We start from the raw sequence: 18,583 nt of genomic DNA on the forward strand, positions 1-18,583 counted from the left end.
CCTACCCGCCCTGACTCCGCAGCATTCTAAGTCCAAGTGGCCCAACAGGAGGGCAGCCATGGGCCATCCTCGCTGCAGAAGGCATTTCTCTGAATGGCAGGAGCAACAGTTGCTGGAGCAGATATTCACTGCCATGCAGCACACAGGCATTCGACAGAATATCCAGGATCAGTCTAACAGCTTCCCTTTCCCCCCCAAGATGACTGTGCTCGTTAGATCACACAACTGGGAATTAAAGAGCTCAACCAAATTCCCTGATAGAAAACATAAATCTCGGGAACATTTTCATGATGTTCCACCTCTCAAATGCCTGAAATATATTTCTTTAAAATGAGTGAAGAGGAAATGACAGTCTCTTTCATGAGGCCCAAGCCATGTTCTACTCTAGTCAATGACCTTCCTGACCCAGAAAATAATAAATTAAGAACTCAAGTGGCTTTGCGTCCCTCCCAAGTGCTGTCTCCTACATACAGTGAAGAGATTAAAAGGAGCCAACCTGCCGTGGCAGCTACTTGCAGAAACATGAATCATTTTTCAGGCATGGACTCATGAGTTGATGGGCAATCCCAACACAGAATGCTGTCAGACCTCTTTGATGGCCCCCAGATAGAATCATATTCGCATCCCATGAGGCCTCCCCTTAATTTGCATGCTTGACTCTGAGTGCTCTGTGGCCCTTGCTAAGAACAAAGGGTTCAGCCCCCTCCCCACAATGGCTGCTGCCCAAGAGGTGCAACAGCTCCAAAGACTCCCCGAGGGGAGAAACCAAGGGTTACACAGAGCATCTTTCAGTCCAAAGTGGTAATGGGAATGAGAACCTTCTCTACCTTGTAGGTCAGCTTTGGTCAACGCAACTTTGTTAGCAAAAGAACAGGAGAAGCGGAAACAATAACCAGAGGTTAGTAAGAGGCAGAGTAAACCAGGGTAACATTACAGAAATGAAAAATGCAATTGGCATAACCAACAGACATATCACTCAGACGGACAATTGATATGCTTCACAGGTTCACCAGAGACAGCACGAACAAGGATGGGCAGACCAGGGTAGAGCGGGCCTCCTCGAAGCCAAGTCAGCAGAGCAGGGCCAGGGAAATATTGGACTTGACAAAGCACAAGCAATGGGTAACAAGCGCCTTCCCACATTTGCACAGCCAACCCCAAGGCATACAGTCTAAAAGAATGATTTTCCGTCAGGATAAGCATCACAAACTAAGGATAGTGCATGGCCGGAACAGAAGACATGAGTGCAGAATCAAACAGAGCCCACAAAAAGAACTGTGGTATTGGGGTGGGGGAAAGACATTGGAAGTGGAAGAGTCAATTAAAACATTGCTTGTGCCCTGCAGCCAATGTCACCAAGAAATGTGACACTAGACTCAAGCATTTACATCTGTATGATCTGGAAATACTAAAGAGCTCATTGTCTTTAATTTGTATAAAAAATTATTTATATGTATACATCTATATATAGAGAGGGAGACACAGAGAGACAGAGAGAGAGCAAGAGAGAATGCCAAACCAAAATGGCTGTGGGCAAAAGGCACCAAACCAATGTCCTTTTTACTTATTCAAGCCAGTCTTAAAATGAACCATGTGTGTTTCTCTCAGATGTTGACCATCTGGAGTTAAAGAATAGCATTTCTAGCCAATTCATGTCTTGGTCTTATCATAAAAGCTGGCCTCAAAATAGAAAGAAAAATTACTAGCCAAGTGCTAAATCAGGCATTATTAAACATCTCTAACCCAAATTAAGAGGCCACGGTAGAGCTAGCTGCTATTAGTAGTAGTTAGTAGTTGCCCAGAAATTACACTTCATTTACACCGAGTATTCCGTTATTTACTCAGTTTAGATTAGAGCTATAAAGTAAAAACTTCTACTGTTTTTCCTTTTTTATTATTTTTTCTTTTTACTAAAGAGCAATTGAGAGCCATAGACAAATGGACTTAGATCTTATAAAATATTTTTATTCATATGTGTTTTATCTGCTCTTGTAGGTCAGAAATAATGGGGAAATTATATACTTGCTACATAGGGACCTTGAAGTATTATTGCCAACAACTTTGACAAGAACTTGTGACATATCCTGGCTAATGTGATCCCAATAAATGGGATTAAAACACATTCATCATGGTGTAGGAATCCAGGACTATGGTCTTAGTAACTAAAATGTATTTCTGACCCATATCAAGCCCTAAATTTGCTGCTATAGAGTTCATTGTGATTCATAATCGCCATATAGGATGGAGTGGAATTGACCTATAGGTTTTCTAAAGCTGTAAGAATTTATGGAAGTTGATTGCTACTTCTTTCTCCTATGTGGTCGCTGGTAGTTTAGAACTACCAGAGTTTTGATAAGCATGTGTTTATTGTAGCACTGTACCATGAAGGCTTGTATTCTATGTATCTTATGGCTGTTGTTACGGTCCATAGAGTAAGAAGCGACTCATACCTGACCCTTCAGTGAGTTTTCAGAGGTAGTAAATGACACAGAAATCAGTTGCTCAGCTTTCTCGACAGAGCAGCTGGCCTATTTGAACAACGTGCTTTGGGCTGGCAGTATAACTCCTTATCAGTAAGCCACTAACTGATAAATCAAGAAAAGTTGTTCCGTTTCCAACTGTTCCTATAAAATCTAACACCCTAAAACATCTTTATATATGCTCAGAAGATTCACAGTGCCTTTAGCGTCTTTTTATTTTTGCAGATCCTTCAAAGTTTCTGCCCTTCCTTTTCCTCCCCACTATCTTCTACACTTTTATGTCCACAGGACCTGAAAAAGCTCCTGGGACCTCTTACAAGTGCTTATTCACAATGGTGCAAACTTGCAATGACAGTAATTTATGCCTTAACCCACTTTTTAGCCATTTTTCCTGGTCACTTAGGCTAATTATCCAAGTCATTTGTGTACAATAAACAAGGACCTTCTTCCCTCAGCATTCATCCTCCACTTCATCTCACCCAGCGGGGCAGTCACAATGCTGGATGGGTAACCATCGCAATTATCTCCATGGCAATAGAGTGCAGTGTTATTAGGCCCATGGGACTTGCCATAGATTCAAACAGCAGAGCCATCAAGTCACAATATCCGGCTTTGAACAATCAGCCACACTCAGAGGAAGGTTGGAACCCACCGTAATGCATGGGATGAGTCATAGCAAAGTGCACACAGAGCTGTAGGTAGGGAGAAGAACATTTCTGCCAATTTGATGGGTAATTTTCCTTTTGCTAATGCTCTCACTGCTTCTCTTAAAGCTCTCTTAAGTAGAGTCCTTCCCACCCTTTTATATTACTCTGTTTTTATCCACTATTGGAAAAGTTAGTTAACTTAGACCTTCTTTCAATCCAATACTAAAGTTTCGTTTCTTCACATTACATTTTTTTGGTAATATTCTATAAAGCTGTGTCTCCAATAAAGTAACCACAGCCACATGTGGTGTCTATGAATTTTCAAGGCATGTAATAGAAATTGTAAGGTACAAAGCTACAACTCGATTTGGAAAGCTTAAAATGAAAAAGGGACAATGTTAATAGGGTTTTTCCTCTCATTTTTTTCTCTCTCATATTGATTACATGCTTGAAATAATCATATTTTATATATTGAGTTGTGGTAAATAAAAATTAGTTCTACTTGTTTTTTTATTCTCTGCTTTACTATGACTACTAGAAAATGTGTAATTGCATTTGCGATTCAGGTCTACTGGTAGCATTGTTAGACACTTAAGTTGATGAGTCCTGTTAATTTTTTTAATAAAATAATTGGAGGCATGATAGCTTTAATTTGAACAACACATTAAGCTTTTGTGATTGTTGTTGTCATTGTATATTATCAAGCCAAAACTGACTAATAGCTGACCCTCCAGTAGGTTATCACAGGCAGTAAACCACAGGGAAGGAGACTCCCTATGTTTCTCCCTTGTAGCAGCAGGTGGATTTGAACCATGTGCTTTTGAGTTGCCAGTGCACTTCTTTACCACCAGCACAACTCTGAAGGCCACCAGAGCTCCCTATACTTTTGGATACATGCTTTTATATCTTGATTTAACTTAATAGAATGAATTATTGCAGAATAGTCTGTATTATTGTCCTTCTACAATATCCTAGATTATGATACTTAATTTTATTCCAAATGTTGCATCTATCCAGAGTTTTTCTTTAATGATAATTAATACAGGCCAATGCAACAACAACAACAAAATAATCTTGAGTTTGAAGGAAAGTGTACATTTCCACAAGCAGCAAAGCAGAGTGAATACTTAAGTGCTTGGTGGAAATCTCCACATCACACACATGCATACATCCACGTAAACTCAGGTATGCAAACTCATACACCCACATATGCACCCACACGCACTCACACACTTACATACCCCCATATGCACGTGTGCGCACGCGTGCACACACACACACGCGCGTGTGAGTGCACAAAAATTTCATTTTTTGGCCAACAGAATTTGAGAAATATTTAAAGTGAAAGGAAAAATGGAGTGGGTTATAGGGACAACCAGTTTCTTTATTAGCAGAGCACAGCAGCACTGGCTCTCAGGCTAAGTGGAAAGATTTCTATAACTAGAAATCCACCCAGGAAGCTGATGAGAGAAGCTTTCACAAAAATGTGCTTTGTGGCAGTGAGTGAGCATCAGTGGAAGCTGGTCCAGAACAGGAAAAACAAATGCAACTGAGTACTTGGGAGGAAATGAATGAGCAGGTTTGATGTGATCAATTAACAAAGAACACAATAAAGCATAATAGATTGCACAAACAAAGGACCAGTAAGCTCAACCAGACACAAGAAAACAGAGACCCCGGTGGCTTCTCAAGTTCTTGTCTGAAGTTCAGGAAGAGTCACTTCTTAACTAGCCTAAGGCAAAAAAGCCCAAAGCCAAACCCTAATGCCTTTGAGCAAATTATAATTTCTAATAATTCTGTAAGATAGAGCACACCTGTCTGTCCCATTGGCTTGCCAAGGCTGTTAATCTTTACACTAAAGGAAATTGAAGAGATCTGTCAAGGAAAATTCAATGTGTTCACCACTCCCCTCTGCTGGCTAAAGTGAGATTGCTTTTACTATAAACATCTGCTGAGCTCAGTAAAGCCTTTACAGTTCTGCACACATCCCAAGAGATAGTCAATAATCTACGAAACAGAAAGGTTAAGCATTGTTTGCTGTGCTTCATAAATAGGTAGTTAATCTTATTAGATGTCTCACAAGAGGCAATCTTTGTAAACAATAATCCTATTTCTGTTTGAGTATCTACTATGTACCTGGCATTTTACCTGTGTGTATGACTTACTTACCTTCAAAAGTAAGTTTAATTGGCCCATTTGGCAGGTTAACAAAGTATAGCTCAGTGAGATGAAATAATTTGATAAATTCCATACAGCTAATAAGAGTTACACGTTGAATCTAAATCCAAGTCTTTCTAATTCCAAAGGCCAAACTGTCTCTCTATAACATACTAAGGAAACTGCTTAACAATTTCCAACATTTCCTACATCTCAATAAATGCTCACTCACTTTCATCATTATGACATTCTGACATTAGTTGACTGCCTCTTCTTAGATTCGCACGGAGTATTAAAGTCACTATTAGTAGAAATGAGACACATCCTATTAATGGTGACTTCTGTATCAAAGTCTCTGATTTGCCCTTCCCCATCCTTCCAGGCATTCTCAAAGGCAAAGTTATACTATGGTAGCCTGAAGTCAATGACTGAATAGGTCCTTTATTGGCGAGTATGTGACACTAGGAAGACATCTGCCAACACCCATTGCTGGAGCCTGTGGCACATGTCTTGGCATACTCAGTTCAGGAGGGCACTGATGGCGATGAGGTTTCAGATGACAAATGGGAATGGGAAAGGGCTGGTGGAAGGAGGCACTGGCAGAGGCAGCCGAGGGGCTTGGTGCTTGCAACAAGGCTGTAGCTTTTGTTGTGTGTTTGTTTGCAAAAAAATGGCTGTACCTTCACAACCGCGCTCAATCTGTCCACTCCGATGGAGGGCGTCATTGATGAGGTCCGGCAGACGTCCGTTCAAGTCCACTGATGCCAGACAGCCCTGAAAGCCGTCACGAGAGGCCACAAGCTTTGGAAGATTGCTGTACATACCTTGGGCCAGGCCAGCCATGTAGAGATCACCTAAAAAGGAGAGGAAGTTACCAGAGAGAATGAACAAAGAATATGGCAATTAGAGGCAATGAGCATTAGGATAATTGTTAGATAATTATAATAGGTGGGAAACAAAAGCCACACCCCAATAAAACAAGTTAAAGTCAAGGAATTAATAGGAATCCTAAACTCTAAATAAATATCTTGCACATCTTTCATTTTTTTTACACATGGCATTTCACAAATTTTAATCATTATACTAATTTTCATGAGATATTGCCCTTTGTTATGATGAAGTAATTTTTTATGAAGTAATTTTTAACAACAATTTTCAACAAAAACAATAACAAGAATTTAATGAGTGCTTGTTGCTGATAACCTGCTGAGGATTTTACAGACATTAATCCATTAAAACTCTGAGCAACTCATAAAAGCAGTAACAATTATTAGCCTCATCTTACAGAATAATATGCTAGAGCTGAGTAAAGATAAGGATTTTTACCACAGTCACCAAGTCTGTAAACAGCCCAGCTGAGATTCCAACCTGAGCTTGAACTGCGCCTATGATCCTTCCACTTACTGAATTCTTGGCTTCTGCTGTCGCTATTGAACAGATTCTAACTCACAGTAGCTCTGTGTACAACAGAGTGAAATCCTGCCCAGTTTTGTGCCATCCTCTCAGTCTCCACTCTGCCTAAGTGCTTTGCTGAAGTCACTGTGTTAATCCATCTTGTTGAGTGTCGTCTTCATCTTCTCTAACCCTCCACCTTCCCAAGCATGTTGTGCTATATCATCCTATAAAGTTTCAGTTCACCACTCAATCCTCCTGCAAGCAGACATTCCAGAGGTTTACAGAAATATGAAAACATTCTTCGAGGATAGGTCAAATTAAAAAACAATAAATTGCAGGATGATAGAACATGCAAGAGGTATCAAAAAGTACAACACTCTTGACCTGTAGTTTGCTTCTGGAAACAGCCTTTGTATTGTAAAAATATGCACTAAGAATGATAGTTTTCCTCACAAGGTTTACCTTTCAGATCCAGATTTTTGGCACCATTGATAACCTGAGTGACCACCTTGGTGTCCACTTTCAGACTGTGGGTGTTACTGTTGTCCCGGGTGATGACGACATTGTGCCACTGGTTGTCATTCAAAGGGCGATCACTGTTGCCTTTGATCACATTGGGACCATTTCCAAGGTCAAATACATAGTGTATGTACCTAGAAGGGACAATAGGCAGTTGATAATCTATACTTCCCTAAGGGGTTTCATGGCAACATATGTGAAACCAAATCCTTATGCATCATGCAGGAATAACTAACATCAGGTTTAAGAATACAAGAAAAGTTAAGCAAATGAAATATTGTATAAAACACAATGTATATGAATGAAACATGCTATAAAGGTATTATTATATAAAAATCAGTGCTCTTTTTTTTTTTTTTAAAAAGTTACAACTTATTTTATCACACTTCACTTTCATCTCATACTCATAACGCTTCTTCAAAATCACCTATCAAAAATCCAGGGTCACTGAGTTGTGCAAGTGGTACACTCTTAATCATGAGCTGCCAATAGTGATAATCACAGTTAATAATCACAGTTAATTATAGATTTCTATATTTTTCACCATTTTTACAGTATATAAGAGCAAAATATTTTAAAGAAGGGGCAATGACTTAAAGTTGCATACACTGTCAAATATTAGGGCTAAAATATTGACATTTCATTTCTTCCTATAATTTTGAAGGTTGTCATTTTGAAGAGATAGATACCTCATTCTCCATATCTTTTCTTTTAAAAAGTATCTTTTAATAGACTGTTGCTGTTGATTGCCGTCAAGTCGAGCATGACTCACAGCGACCCTATGAATAAAAGACCTGAAGCCTTTCTATCGCTATCATTTCTCAACGTTCATAGAGTTTCCAGAGGCATGTGGTTTAGGAAGTGGATGCCACTCCTGCTTCCAAAAATTACGTGATTATTATGGAGTTATTAGACTTTTCAGACATGATATTATGATTATGTTTTATTTTTTTCAAAGAGTCTCATAGTCTAGATGCTGACATTAATTTAGATAATATAATGTCTAGAATTTACCTTCCCTAATAAACACAGAAACAGTACTGAGAAAATAAAAAATCACTAAAGAAAGAATTCTTCTTTAATACAAAACATTGCACTGATCTACTCTTTGAAGATGTTAGTGTGTGTGTCAAGAATAGGATAGAAACAGAATGGACACTTTGGTTTTTCATGTCCATAGTTTTTTTCATATCTTCAGCTAAGATATCCAGCATAAAGTAAGTATATGACCTTTTCCACTTACCCCTTGACTAGTTCTACTGCAATGAAGTCATTGCCATCACCACTGTTGAAAAGAATGAAGCCATCAGCTGAGGTGGTCTTGAACTGGAAGAAAAGGTGCATGGAGGTGTAGGCCTGGAGGGTGGCGAGGCTCAGATAACTGCTCTTGGTCTTGAAGGTGACAGGGTCAGCAATGATGTTCCTCAGTCCAAAACGTGCCTTCAGCTCACAGTAGTCAATGTCACCATTTTTGCACAGGTCAATGTAGAGGAGACCGTTAAACATAAGACTCTGCAGGTGGCCAATGAAGCTGGAGGGGACAACGGAGATGTAACGCTTCTCGGTCATGATACCAGTTTCAATGTTGTGGAACTCCAAGCGGGTATGGTCACCCACCATAGTACCTATGAAAATCACAAGTGAAGTACAAACAGAACAAGTTGTCATGGTTACATATTGGGTCGAGGTTTAATTTGCTTCTGCATATGATATTCTGTTGTCTTTGAAGCAGTTCCAGAAAAACAAATCATATCAACACAGCGTATAACTGACTTGACTTCAGGTAGCGAGTTGCGTATCCTCCCAACCCAAGGCATATGTCCTGTCCTCCCTACTCTTACATAGTCACTCAGATGGTCCATCATAAAAAGAAAACTGAGTTGGTGGGTGATTCATGTAAAGATAATGAGTTTTCTCCAGCTGGGAAAAAGTTGGGCCTTAACATAACTTCTAAGAGGACAAATCTTTGTTGTTTTAACCCTTGAATAGAAAAAAAAAAGGCTTAGTAACTCATTATCACATTAATTCTATACTAGTGCATAAGTACTCTGGTGGCCTAGTGCTAAGAATCTGTGGCAGAAAAAGGAAAAGAAAAAAAACCCACATTGTTTTTCTCCAATAAATTTCTAGGTGATGCTTATTCTCCAGTCAAAAAGCCCCATGTTGTGAACTTCTTATTAGCCCACAAACCAAAGGGAGTCAGGAATTTTCAGCTGCAGATTTTTTGCTACAGCATTTATGAAAAAAAAAATGTTCTCTGCAGTCAAAGCTTCCTGAAGCATAAGAATAAAACCTAGTGCTGGGGGCCATTCAGAAACCAGGGAGCCGAACTCTGGAGCTCTGGGAGCCTCGTCTACCCGGTGCTTCACTGCTAACTCAGAGGTTTCTCTCCATTGATTTGAATCCATCAGGGACTCTGATGGAGAAAGAACAGCTCCACTGTGATTTATACTGTCAGAATGCCACTGGAGGGTCAGCTATCGATTGGTTCTGACTCAAGTATAATGAGAGGGAGGACAGGCCAGCTCAGAAGACACAAAGAATAGAGGAGAAACAATATGTCTATGATGGTATTACTGAAGGTTCTGAATTCAGTCAGCCTACTTAGATTTTTAAGTGGGTGAGGAAGGTGTAGGCAGTTCAAATCCTCGTTCTCCTCCACCACTGGATTAGGATGGGCAATCACTTCTCCATGTGATTTACAGTCTCTGAGAACTCACTGAACGTTCAGGGATGAGCTGGTTCTGATTCAAGAACAATGAATGTCTGAATGTGATGGCAACACAGTCCAATCTGTGTTTAGGGCATTTATGCTGGATTTTTCCCACTTGCTTCTGAATAAACTTGTCCTGATACGAATGAACCTGACCTTGTTTACCTGGAAGTGGTGAGGGGATTACTGGGGCAGGGGTGAAAGGGAGAAGTTAAAAGAAAAGTGAGTGCAAATTTGAATAACAAGTCGTGGAAAACATCACTTATATGGCTGGAGTTTATATGTTGTTATGTGCCATCGAGTCACCTGTGACTCATAGAAACTCTGTGTACAACAGCCTTAAACTCTGCTCTATCCTGTGCCAATCTTATCTCTGACACACCTACCCCCACTACTCCAGTCACTGAATCAATAGATAAATCATTATACAATTAGCAAGTTAGGTCCTTAGGTCATTGGAAGTGTAAATATATTCTATTCATTCATTCATTCACTCATTTATTTTGGGAATAAACTTTCCTAAAAGATACATCTTCTATCTTTTCTAACTTCTCTCCTAAAACTCTGCAGAGAAAAGGGGTGACATAATCTGAATGATTACAGATAATCTTCAAAAAACAAAAACAAGCACAGCTCTGTTCCTGACACTTTCTGTTTCTCTTTGAGGGGTGGGAAATCCTTCAGAAAACACTGGTTCTACTCTTATTATTTCATAGCTAGAGAGAGCTGGGGAGGCATAGTCCATTGGAGGGTTGTGCTGTGAACCTAAAAACTGGGCTTCTCTGGTAATTCGAATCTACCAGTCACTGCACACAAAAAGGATGGACAGTGTCCTCCCATGTGACTTAAGACCTTGGAAACCAAAGGGGGGGGAGGTCAGCTATGCTTCAGAACCAACTTGACAGTAATGAAACAAAGAGATTCTATGGCTAAATCTTTGCTCTTGTTTTAGTATCTTTGGTGGAAAATTCAATACCGTCATGCCAGAACTGACTTATAACTGACCCTTCTCAGGGTTTCTGAGACTTTTTATCACACAGAATGAGGATACTAATCTTCTTCACCAGAAGCTACCAGTGGATTTAAACGGCCAAAGAGGTGTGGTCGTTGACTCGACCACTACAGCTTCCTATGAAAGTCAGTTTTTCAGTGTGTTATCACTAAAACAAAACAAAACTATACTTTCCTCTGCTTTGTATTTCTTTTTCTCAGTCAGCTCAGAACTCAGATACAAAAAGAGGGGTGGGTGGTATTATATTACATATCAATGTCCAGGAAGTATAACCAGTTCACACCCTTGAGTGCCTAGTATTAATTCACTTCATTAGGTATAAACTCAAAGCTAAGGTAAAAGAGTGATTCATAAAATAAAAAAAAATTCGCCCGATCCTCTGCATGGTATTTTGACAACTAAGATCAACAATTCGCTTACATAAGCAAAACATTACTATGGTAACATTGAGTAACTTAAATATAAAACCAATGTAGAACAAAAATTGTAATATAAATCTGTTAACAATTGAATAACTTAAAAAAATTAGTGTATAAAATGACTTTGTATTGGATATTGGATCGACCAGGAAAAGGCAAAAGAACATGACCCAAATACAGGAGTGACTGAAATAAACAATGTCAAGTTGACAACAACTGCTAATATCAGGGAGGGAAGCTGGGGCTGGAGGAAGAAGAGAAGGGTGAGTCACAGTCAATCTAATGAGGATCGAGGAAGTGAAGTAGAATGGTGCTGTTGATGGTCATGTTAATTCTTACTTTAAGGGGAAAAAATAGATTGGCAATGAAAAGCAACAAGGTACAATGGCAAGATCCTTGTTGAAGATTGGGATTCCTAAATGCATCAGAAGGGACTCTGCTAACCCAATTTAAATGACCCTTTTAGATAACTGGCCCTGGCAGTGTAGTGTACAACTTGTTGCACCATTAACTGCAATGTCAGCAGTTCAAATCCACCAGCAGCTCCGAAGGACAAGGATGGGCAATCTCCTCCCATCAAGATTTACAGCCTTGGACATCTGATACTAGGCACCTGTGAGTCAGACTACATGTCATGTCAGTGGGTTAGTTTCAGTTTAGAGAAATGGTGACCCAGATGCTATAACAAAGGGTTCAACATTGCAATAATAGTGAAGGTAGCTCAGAATCTGTCAGTGCTTCTCTCTGTTGTACACAGGACTCTAGGAATCAGGACTGACTCTGAGACATCTAACTATGATTGCACAATAACATAAATGGAAGAATAAGGAATTTGGACATTCTGTTCACCAGCAATGAGTTTTAGAGAGCAAAGGTTGGGGGGAGGGAGTAAGATGTTTGGTTTGGGGATTTTATTAAGACAGAAAACTGAGCTAGCCCTTGTGGCAATAAACAGGACCAAACCAAAAAAGAATTTGGTGTCATAGGTACATGGTTCAAATCCACCAGCTGCCCCATGGAAGAAAGACGGACAATCTCCTCCTGTGTGATTTCCTGCCGCTGAAAACCCACTGAAGGGTCAGTCATGAATCCATTCTGACTTGAAAACACACAACAATAGTAACATGTTTGTACTGTAAAACTATCTCAGCAAAGCACACAAAGAAATCGTTTAAAAGTTGAAACCAGTGCCAAACTAAAAAAAGCCCCTTCCAATAAAATATTAAGAAACCTTGAGTGAAACCTAATCAATAATAGTAACCAGGGACCTGTTGAACATTCTTGACACAGTAGATAAAGATTTTTAGCTGCAAACTGAAAGCTCAGTGATACGAACACACCTGTAACAACTCAGGTGACTAGTGTGGCAGTCTGTTTTCATAAAGATTACAATGTTGGGGACCCTGAGGGGTCCTTGCGACTCATCTTATAGGGTCACCTAGTCAGAATCCACTCCACACAGGTAGGCTTTGGGGGCTTTTTACTCGTGTCTCCTGAACATTTTATTTCCAAGCTCCCTTCCTTCCCTTGAAGAGCTAAACAGAAGCTTATTTATAGCAGCAAGTTTGATATTTGGACACAAAGAGGAATGGCTCAGGTCGAAGAGAATAGGTTAAAGCAGAGGCTACGGAATATCCTCTCCATATATGGAAGGTTAAAACCAAAGATAGATGTCATTACCTAGCCTTAGAGATGAAAGCACTTCTACTTTAGAGAGGGTAAATACCATGACGAAGGTTCACACAGGCGATAAATGGCAGATCCCCAAATTGGACTGGTAAAGAGAGAAAGACCCGCAGGCAGGTGGACTGGCACAGTGATTGCAGCAATGAGCTAGAGGGTATCAGAGATTGTGAGGATGGCACAGGATAAACTGTGTTCATATCTGTTGCTCAAGAAGTCCCTATGAGTCAGACTGAACTTGATGACACTTAACAACAACAACAACAACAAACTGGCTTTGGAGGAAAAGCTTGATTTGCTCCACACGTTTTATCCAAGTAAAGCATAGGATAAAATTCCACACAGAAGTTGTTGTAATGAATCTATATTTTCATTCCCATAATGGACATAGCGTCTGAGTTGTGGGCAGTGCTGTCAGTAGCTCTTCTAGAATAACCTTGGCTCCTACTCATGTGTACAAGGCAATATTACACTGTGGACGGATAGGCAATATCCAGGTCAGCTCTCAGAGCGAGGAAGTCTGTTGAAGACATCACTCGCTAGTAGAAAATTTTGACCAAGATCAAGTTATTACTTTCAGTGAGGCAATAACATGCAGTGAATATACATGTGAGGCTCCCTTGTTTTGCATTCCAGCTGCAAGACTTCTTATGGGGTATTTTCTATAGTTTAGATCCCATCTCTGGAACAAGGATGAAATTATCAGGATTAGTTGCACTTTTATTATTAGGTGCTGTCAAATACAACTCATAGCAACCCTATGAACAACAGAACTGAACCCTGTCATATCCGGTGCCATCTTCACACTTTGTGACACACTAGAGCCCATTGCTGTAGTCACTGGCAATCCACCTGGTTGAGGGTCTTCCTCTCTTTCACTGACCCTCCATCTTTTAAGGATGATGTTCCTCTCCAAGCAATAGTCTCTCCTAGCCACATGCCTAGAGCATGTGAAATGAAGCTTTATCATATTTGCTTCCAAGGAGCGTTCTGGCTGCATTTTCTCCAAGACATATTGTTTATTATTTTGGCAGTCCATGGGATATTCAATACTCTTCTCTAGCACCACAGCTCAAAGGCATCAATTCTTCTTCTGTCATTCTTATTCATGGTCAAGTTCTCAGATACAAGCTATGGAAAAGATCATGGTCTGAATCAGGCATACCTTAGTCCTCAAACTGACATCACTACTACTCAGTAGTTTGGAGATATCCCTAACTACAGACTTTCCAAGTGCAACGTATCTCCTGATCTCCTGACTGATGGTACCAAGGATGTTGAATGTGAATCCAAAGTAAGATGAAATAGTTGACAACTTCAATCTTTTCTCCATCTGTCATGATATTGCCTACTGGCCCAATGATAAGAACTGTTTTCTTGACATTAAGATGCAATCCATGTTCAAGGCTGTATTCTTTAATCTTCTTCAACAAGTGTTTCAAGTCCTCCTTACTTTCAGCAAGCAAGGTTCTATCATCTGCATAACACACATTATTGATGAGTCACCATCAAATCCTGAGGCCATATTCTTCCCAGAGTTCAGTTTCTTGAATAATTCGCTCTGCATGCAGATTGACCAGGTATGGAGAGAGAATACAATCCTGACACACTCCTTTCTTCATTTATAAATAGAGGTAGTGTTCCCTTGTTCTGTTAACAGAATAGCTTCTTGGTCTAGATACAGGTTTCATATGAGCACAAGTAAGTGTTATGGGATTCCCATTCTTTTCAAAGTTATCTATAATTTGTTAAGATCCACACAGTCAAATGCCTTTGCCAAGGTAATCATACACAGCCATTCTTCTGGTATTCTTTACTTTCAGCCAGGATCCACATGACTTCAGCAATGATACCCTGGCTGGAAGTAAAGAACACTTCTTTACTGCTTAACTTCTGATAGTTTTGTCTGTGTATTACTGTTCTAGCCATTTTTTAATGACTTTCAGCAGTATTTCATTTGCATGTGAAATTACTGATATTGTTTGATAATTTCCACCTTCTGTTGGATAACCTTTCTGGTGGTTGCACTACTAGCCCAGACACTGTATCTCTCAGGTAATTCACATCCAGAAGAGAAGTGGGAAAACCCCTCTGTTTCTTAACCCTTTGGAAATTCAAGGAGTGTCAGGTATGAGTCCATTTTGACTGTGATGAGAATACATGCAAACTACTGAGAAAGTTTCCAATACTGACACTCGTTAGAAATTACTAATAATGCATCATTTATTTGTTTTCCTTTTTTGGAATGCTTTTCTGTATTTCTTTTTTTTAGATTTTTAGGTTTATTCTAGAATGTGGTTTTTGTAGATTAAGAGATGTATAACATCAGTTTTGAGCATATAGTCTTTAACTTTGTAGAATAATTTCTTTAGGGTAAGTTCATGTATGTAGAATTATCTGGGAAGTAGCTGACCTGAATGTTTTTATATCCCTAGTTATGCCTTTCCATATTTCTTCTTTAAAAATTTTAAAAATTTTTTCTGAATGGTTTTAATAATTTTCTGTAGTAGTAGATGACACTTTCTAACTCGGGGACTATGTGTTGCCTCTTACATATATCTCACAGTGATTCACAGAAGGGCCCAGATGTGGTCTGCAGTTCCTGCAGCCAAGGAGGGAGGTTGTGCTTCAGAGACTCAAGATTAATTAGGTCATTGCCATTTCCGTGCACGAGGCTACTGGCAATTGCTAAGAGCTCAGCTACGAGATAATGGGGCAGGCTCAGAAGAGAGGACTTGACCTCCCATGGCCCCCAGACATGCTGAGTGAAATTAAGAAAACGAAGGCTTACAAAGTCTCAAGGAAAAATGCACACCTAACCCTTACATTTTTGCTCACAGTCTTTTAACTCTCTCATCCTCAAAGTTTTTCTCCAAAGTGTCATCATTTTCTCAAAAGGGTATGTGCTGAAAGGCTCTATTTTAACACAAAATTCATTCAGGAGCCAAATAAAGCTTGTAAATATTGCATATGTAATGATTGATAATTAGCAGTGGGCTCTGGTGGCCTAGTGGCAAGAAGCTGCACTGCAGTCCTGCAGACACGCCTTTCGAGGCCACCACCTGCTCCTTGGGAGAAGAATGGGCAATCTCCTCCCTTGGGATTAACTGTGTCTAAAACCAGCTGGAGAGTCAGCTATGGATTGGTTCCAATTTAATGGTACACAACAACAATAGCAGACTACAGGATCCCAATTAGTCTTGCAATTTAAAAACAAAACAAAATTTCCCTTTGTTGAAGCTGTTATGTGCTGTTGAGTTCATTCTGACTCAGATCAACCCTGAAGGACAGAGAATAACTGCTCTCCAGGGTTTTCTAGGCTGGACTTCTTAAGGGACTGGGTCATTACCAGATTTAACTTAGTATGGCTTATTATTACTCTGAGGAACAAGTCTTCCATGGAACACTCTGAACACTCACTTTCTTACAGCTTTCTAAGTGAGAGAAAGAGGTCAACAGGAACTCAGGGCGTCAAAAGAGGGGTGTTGTTTTGCATTTAGAGAAAGTCTCAGGTGGAGTAGGTGGTTCGTGAAGCATTTCATTCCAGTTCTAAGGAGCAAGACTCAAGTGTGCAGGCGCTCTTTTGATTTCTTCTCGATAATAGAAAACCAGCTCAATCAATCAATCTAGGCTTATTAACTGTCAACTGAACTTACAACTTTTCCAGGAACACAATTATGTTACAATAAATGAAAACCACCAGGTTGAGGAATATTTCTTTCATTGCTTTTGATTTCTTATGAGTCTGACCTATTCTTTACATTATTTCCACAAAGTAGCTGAAAATTTGGCTCACTGGGGGACCTTAAACAGCATGACAGGGATTATTCAATAAGCCAATGAGACACTACTTAATAACCTGGGGACTGTGTGGTATTTTCGTTTCATCGCCTGATTTTATGACTTCTGTGAACCAAAATTAAAATTCCCAAACCCTTTATCACTATAAAAAGGAATTCAAGGTTGTAGCTCATAAGCAAAACAGCTCTTTTATTCTCCCAAATTTCCCCATCCTTAGGGCTGTTTTTTGCATCAGCAGCAAAGTAGGGGGCCCAGCTAAACATGAAAGAGCTTCATTAATTTCAAATATCAAATGACTGGGTGACTTGGGCATTCCATGGCTTACCCCTGCTTTTAATTATTATTCATAACACCAAGCACAATTTATAATTGCCTTTATTCCCCAGTTTGAGAAAAGACTAAAGATGGAGGGAGGGGATACCCATTACTGCACCCTCTGTTCTGCAGTTCTCCAAGGGGAACTCACTGTAGGGAGAGATTGGGCTGAGGTCGCCACCTAGTGACTGCTATTCAGAAAAGGTTGCAAATAACATCACCTTTGGGGTTTGGGACCAAGTTCAGAGTAGACTGAATCCTCACACCTGTTTCTGAAGCATTTCACTTGCTTTCCGACTTTCACTTCATATATCTAAGTTTCTCTTCAAACATACAGCGAGGAACCATGGCCTGGAACCACTGAGCTTTGTCTACACAGATTGTGCTCGGCTTATTCGGTTGCTCTGCTTCTGCGTCTTTGTGCGTGTGTTTTATAGAAGAGGCGGGTAATGGAGTCTGCACATTGAAAGGTGTTGCCCATTTGCCTCCAAAACCTTTCTGATTTTTTCTTATAAATCATTTTATGTTGTTGTTGTTGTTGTGTGTCCTCGAAGCAGAACCGACCCATAGCTGACCCTCCAGCAGGTTTCAAAGGCAGTTAATCACGCGGGAGGGTGCCCATCCTTCCACTGAGCTTCTGGTGGCCTCGATCCGACTGCCTTGGGGATAGCAGCGCAGCTTCTTGCCTTCAGCCTACCAGATCTCCCCAACCATCTTATACTGGATTGTAAAATCTATACAACAACTGGATAAAGTGGAATAATATGGACCTTTAGAGTCACACAAACATAACGCCTTCAAATTTCATCTCTCCTTTCATTAAAATGGTCATAATAATGCTGATCTTGAAAGGCTACTGTATGAAAAGACATGACACCATAGGGCAGGTGACTCTCTGTAGTGTAGCGTTTATTGAGGAGTGGATCTGCACATGAGCCTTTATACTCTTAGGCCATCATACTAAACACACACACACACACACACACACACACACACACACTTCACTGTAATTAAGACTACTTCAATAGTCTAGGGCTCAGTCTTAGTGTTACAAAGCTAAAATAAAGGGACTGAAAAAATTTCACCTTTGTGTCAAAAAGGACCTGAGAAATAATAGAATTTCCTGTCTAAAAATGAAGATAAAAGAAACAAAAAGAGAGGGTCTACCTATCCCAAAGGTATAAAATATTTAAGTGGTCAAGGTTATACTAAGCCCAAGGGCTCTAGGCTTTAACTCGAAGGTCACCTTCATGACCGACACTGTTGAAACTGCCTTCATTTCATTTCATCTGACAAGATTTAGAGATGTTTTTAAGGGACCTGACGCTACAGAGGGGTATGTGTTCGCTTCTATTAAAGGTCAGCAACTGAAACCAAAAATAGTCCCACAGGAGAAAAAAAAAATGAAACCGTCTTCTCCCAATAAGATTTGCAACCCTGAA

The 18,583-nt window shown here is 39.9% G+C and overlaps 1 protein-coding gene across 4 annotated transcripts in view; it reads right to left on the reverse strand.

Moving 5' to 3' along the window:
• Positions 1 to 18,583, reverse strand: part of NRXN3 (neurexin 3) — a 2,203,380-nt gene that overhangs the window by 1,167,399 nt on the left and 1,017,398 nt on the right. For all 4 annotated transcript variants that reach the window (XM_006884638.1, XM_006884636.1, XM_006884635.1 and 1 more), the window contains 3 exons: positions 8,442 to 8,823; positions 7,142 to 7,332; positions 5,965 to 6,138 (listed from right to left, as the gene is read on the reverse strand). In XM_006884638.1, the coding sequence (XP_006884700.1) occupies positions 5,965 to 6,138; positions 7,142 to 7,332; positions 8,442 to 8,823 (747 nt within the window). The remainder of the gene's footprint in view (positions 1 to 5,964; positions 6,139 to 7,141; positions 7,333 to 8,441; positions 8,824 to 18,583) is intronic.

Source organism: Elephantulus edwardii, unplaced genomic scaffold (genome assembly GCF_000299155.1).
Source record: "Elephantulus edwardii isolate Elephantulus edwardi_28Jun2011 unplaced genomic scaffold, EleEdw1.0 scaffold00037, whole genome shotgun sequence".
NCBI classification, from domain to species: Eukaryota; Metazoa; Chordata; class Mammalia; order Macroscelidea; family Macroscelididae; genus Elephantulus; species Elephantulus edwardii.